This window comes from Pundamilia nyererei, unplaced genomic scaffold (genome assembly GCF_000239375.1).
Source record: "Pundamilia nyererei isolate P.nyererei 1_Seehausen unplaced genomic scaffold, PunNye1.0 scaffold00064, whole genome shotgun sequence".
Taxonomy (NCBI): domain Eukaryota; kingdom Metazoa; phylum Chordata; class Actinopteri; order Cichliformes; family Cichlidae; genus Pundamilia; species Pundamilia nyererei.
In genome coordinates, this window is record NW_005187465.1 from 48,536 (window position 1) to 53,595 (window position 5,060).

At 39.7% G+C, this 5,060-nt stretch overlaps 1 protein-coding gene across 1 annotated transcript in view; it reads left to right on the forward strand.

Moving 5' to 3' along the window:
* Positions 1-5,060, forward strand: part of cfap54 (cilia and flagella associated 54) — a 22,922-nt gene that overhangs the window by 8,975 nt on the left and 8,887 nt on the right. Inside the window, exons 27-38 of the mRNA XM_005735373.2 lie at positions 339-461; positions 557-677; positions 1,448-1,537; positions 1,628-1,754; positions 1,877-1,979; positions 2,195-2,283; positions 2,376-2,573; positions 2,821-2,996; positions 3,085-3,233; positions 3,488-3,697; positions 3,849-4,048; positions 4,474-4,609. Of these exons, the coding sequence (XP_005735430.1) occupies positions 339-461; positions 557-677; positions 1,448-1,537; positions 1,628-1,754; positions 1,877-1,979; positions 2,195-2,283; positions 2,376-2,573; positions 2,821-2,996; positions 3,085-3,233; positions 3,488-3,697; positions 3,849-4,048; positions 4,474-4,609 (1,722 nt within the window). The remainder of the gene's footprint in view (positions 1-338; positions 462-556; positions 678-1,447; positions 1,538-1,627; positions 1,755-1,876; positions 1,980-2,194; positions 2,284-2,375; positions 2,574-2,820; positions 2,997-3,084; positions 3,234-3,487; positions 3,698-3,848; positions 4,049-4,473; positions 4,610-5,060) is intronic.

Sequence of the window (5,060 nt, forward strand, 5' to 3'; positions counted from 1 at the left end):
AGTGTTCATGTTAATGTGCGTACAAATAGATAACCTTTTCTAATTGTATGCACAAGTTTTAAAGTTTTATACATAAAAGTTTTGATTACTTCTTGCACTCATTGTTTGCATGTATGTATTTGCACTGCATATTGGTTGACAGCGCTCCGTTGGATTTACCACTACATAAAATCTTTTTGTATAGTTTGAGACCATGCTACAATGCCAATCCATTTGTGTATTTATTATTTTGTGTTGACTTTTACTTACATTTACAGTGACTCACATGGAATTTAAAATAAGAATAAAATCAAAACTTTGTGCAAACTAACTGGGAACTCTTCTGTTCTTCCTGACAGACGTTGCGTGTGCTCAGGAAACACGAGATGGCCAAAGCACTGATGGACTGTGGCTGCAGGCTACTTCAGGATGTCTATCATGCCCAGCTGCAGATTAGGAGACTCACCAATCAATCTGAGGGTGTAAGAGCTGTTTTCTGGATGCTGTTGTGATATATTATGTATATACTTAAGTAAAGTACGACTTCTAGCATTTTTGTGCATTTCCATGTGTATAGCGTAAAATGGCAGATCAAGCCACAGTCAAGAGTGAGATGAAAATAAGTCGTCAGCTGAAGGCACTGGAAAGAAAGAACAAGAAAATAACAGTTTCAAAAGGAACACACACCCCAGAGCCTGGTAATAAACACATGTACTCACACTGGTCCTGTTAGTGGTGTGCAAAAGTCTCAAACCATTCCTTATTTCTTTGTATTTTGCTACGTAAATGGGAAATTGGTGCAGTAATTTAGTGAAATGTGGAAACATACACTGAAATATAGTAAATAATGACCATCTTTATTCTTCAACACAGCCTAAACTCTCTTGGGGAGGCTTTCTTGTGATTTGTAAGTAGTCAGGAATTCAGGAATCGTTCTCCGAGCTTCTTGAAGGACATTCAAAGCTCTTCTCTGGATGTTATCTGCCTTTTGTTCTGTTCCCTGTCAACATGACCCTACACTGATTCAGTAATGTTGAGGAAAAGCCAATCCATTAGTGATATTGTGTTTTTCTATTCAGCCTTTACTGCATTGACGATGTGTTTGGGATCGTTGCTATCCTGAAAAATGATGCTTTCCAGATGATAAGCATCTGGAAAAGATACAATTTAAAATTATTTGCCAAGTCGTAAGTGGCTTAATAAAAGCATTTTCTGAAAATGGTCATGTACAAGCACTAGACTGAAAATGAGTGACAAAATAGCCAATGTCCAAAACCCTTCAGAAAGCCTCGGGTGTTGTTCAACAACACTTAAAAAATTACAAGGTTGACTCTTTGAAACAAATCAGGAAGAAATGAGGGATGGCACAAGATTTTTGCACAGTAATGCTTATAGAAGAAAGTTTGCATTTTTGTTATAAATCCTGTAATTGGACTGATTTCTATGTATTTTTCATATATTTTTCCAGAGACTTCTCAGACACTAACCGTCTCAGAAGATCCAAACTTATTGTACGAGCTGATCTCCAGTGGCACATTAAAGGATGCCTACATGCATGGTAAGCTGTATAGTCTTTCATATTTTTTTATGACGTAATTATTAGTATTGCTAATTCGTAGGTTTGTTCGTGTGTGTGTGTCCTTGATAGTAATGAAACTCCGACGCAAGGTGTATTTTACTGAGTTTGCTGCACTGCTACTCCAAAGAACCATGAAAGAAGGCCACATAGACCTTGTGTTGGAATGGGGGCAGAGCATGTTTCAGTTTCTTTCCAGGTGTGCTTTTAATATAAAGCTCTTCAATATATTTTTAAAAGCTAAAGACACCTAAATATATCAGAAAGATATGAATGTCAGTTTCATTAAGTAAAGTTCGTGAATAGTTTTCTCTTTGGCAGCCGTGACGAGGCGATGGTACTGTCCACTAAATGTTTGGAGGGGCACGGTCAGATTAGAAAAAGAAGTGGAAACCAGAATGCAAAAGGAAACGAAACCTCCCAGGTGATGATACAGCATGTGCACACATGCATGTAGTTAATAAGGGCAGGAAATATCTGAGTTACACTGACAAAAATGTACATTACATCTCTGAATCTTTGGCTCACCAGGCTCAGTTTTAGTGCCAAAATTATGCTGCGACTTGAGAGAAAACTTTGTTTTTACTTTGTTGCTGCAATATCAACTAAAAACAATAACATGTGCTGCCCTTTAAACAGAACAAGAACGCTTCTTCACATGATGATACAAGAAAGCAAGCAAAGCATAAACTGGCACAGAATATGCTTTTGAAAATGAGGACTCACAGGTAGAGTATCTGTGTTTTTGTTTTTCTGTTTTCAGGAGGTTTCTTGATCATTTCTGTAAGTCCATATATAATAAGTGTGTTCATGTTTGTAGGGAAGTGCTGGCTATGGAGAACTTGCTTGCTATGATTTCATCTGTGATGCAGCGCCAAAAGAAGAGGCTACAGCTGAGGCACACTTGCGCTGTGGAGAGGGTGTGGAGATCACACCTGAACTACTGCATGGCTCAGGCCCATTTAGCAGTGTTTTACCAGCGTCTGCCCCAACAACACAGAGGAGACCTGGAGCAGAGGTTCACACACAGAGATGCCAGATATTATTCTTTACTTTTTCAGTTTTTTTCTCTTTGTAATAAAAGACCCACACTGAATAGTGTGAGTCTAAGAAACAACATTTTTCTGATTGATGCTAAGCAGCTTTGCCTTGTTTTTGGGTGGCGATGTATTTACTTTTACGTGTATTATCTGAGCTGAGATACTGTAGTACTTCACATGGTTGACTAATTATAAAATGTCCTGCACTGTTTGTTCTTTTAACAGATACAGCCAGTTTCACCCTTTGTGTTTTTCTCTCGCTTACTCTGGTGTCCTGGTATGGAGGAACAACTCGCAGCAACATGAGTTGGAGTCTTCAAATGAAGCTGTTTTACATGAAGACTCATCTGATCACATGGACTATGTGATGACAGCTCACAAAGATAGAGGAAGAAAGGACGGTGAGAAGAAAAAGGCACACGGAAAATAAAGTGAAGAGAAAAGCTAGCATCTGGTCTGTCTGTCAACATTTGTCTTAATCTGTTGTAGCAGTTGATGGCTCTGTCGCAGAGGACAGATGTAAGGAGGGAGAGGGCTCTCCTCATTCTGTGGAACAGCAGATGGAGGCACAGAGGTGCACTGGTGCCACACTGCTGGAGTCAATTAACAAAGTTGCTGTGCATCTCCGGAGAGCTATGGTACCATTGATACATATGTGGATGTAAACTTATATATGACTTTACAGTGGCTCATCTGCATCCAACTCTTACACCAACCCTCTGCATGTCCTCCTTCACTACATACGTGAACATTCTCTGTGGTCTTCCTCTTTTCCTCCTTCTTCAACAGCCTTTGTCCAGTATATCCACTCCCCCTCCTCTGCACAACTTACAGTCCAACCTGAGCTGTCCCTCTGATGTACTCATATCTAATACTGTTCATTATTTTCCAGGTGTTGGCTCATCGTGGCAACCACTGGACCACTCTGCAGTGTGTGTGTCAGGCACTGTGGGACCAAAGCTGCAGAATCACTGTCCTTGTACAGAGAGCTGCTCAGCTTGAAACTCCATGTACGATTACAGCAGAACAGCTGCACAGTATTCTCACCCCAATGCTGGTGCTGGCTGCTGACTTCATCATGGACATGCTGCAAAAACTAGGGGTGAGCTTAACAAATTGCTATTTGTACTAATAGCTGCTTTTTTAAAAACTTGCACATAGTTTTATTCCTAGGAAAGTATAAAGACAAAACCACAGCTTGCATGTCACTATGTGTACTTTTACATTTTCATCTGCATTTCTGCCCCTGCTAGCTCTGGAGTTTGTATGGCAGTGACTTGACTGAAGATGAGCTAGAGTCCAGTCTCCACTTCTCAGTCCCACTTGATGACTGCACCCAGGTGGATCTGCGTTGGGTCCGCACATTGGTGTTGCACACTCTTGAGCGGCTCCATGACAGTGGCAAGTGGGAAAGCCTGGCCCACTTTGCTTTACTTTTCAACTCATACACACGGTGAATAAGACGTACTACAAATCTTCTTCTTCTTTTCGCTGCTTCTGTTAGTGGCTGCCACAGTGGATTATCTGCCTCCATCTAAACCTATCCCATGGATCCTAATCTATCACATCAACCCTCTGCATGTCCTCCTCTCAGGTCTTCTATAAGACTTATTACAAATAGAAACATTTGTTAAGGAGAAGTAAATCAAATGCTCTTTGAGGTCTTGGCATCGCAGGAGATTTGGGTGGGGTCGTTGTACTTTGCATGAAACATAAATTCACCATAAGAAGCCAGGAAAACTCAAAATCATGTAATATAGAGAAACTTGATGAATACTGTGTTTTTTCACTTGTTGATGACCAAGACATTTAGTTCCTCATAATCTATGTTCCTGACAATGTTTTGTGTGTTTCTTTCCATCTATGTAATGATACCAGGGATCGGTATACTGTTATCGTAACTCCTCTGCTTGTCCACGCCCAGAGGATGTTACTTGAAAGAATAAACTCTTTTGGAGGCCCTTCAGTCCCACAGCCACACCATGTCAACACACAGAAAGCCACTGGAAAAGAGGTAGCACAGACCCATACACAGAAACGCACACACAAAGCATAGCAAAAATTTAAAAAAAAAAGTGCTCGTGTGCATGGGTGAATGAGGCAAGTCGCGTAAAGCACTTTGAGTTCTCAGATAAAGTAGAAAAGTCAAAGTCAAAGTCAACTTTATTTGTCAATTCTGCCACATGTACAGGACATACAGAGAATAGAAATTTCGTTACTCTCAAACCCTAGATGAAATAGCAAATGAACATTTAAATATAAGAGAGTGATTAAAAAAAAATGCAAATAAAATAATTAAAAAGTAAAAATGTAAATAAATACAATACAATTTAGCAAGACAGCTATGCAATATACAATATACAATATTCAGGTAAGGGTAAATGACATTGAGTGTAAACCAGGCAGAGTAGTGCAAATAGGCAAATAGTGCAAATGGAGATTTAGTAATGTACGGTAAGAGATAG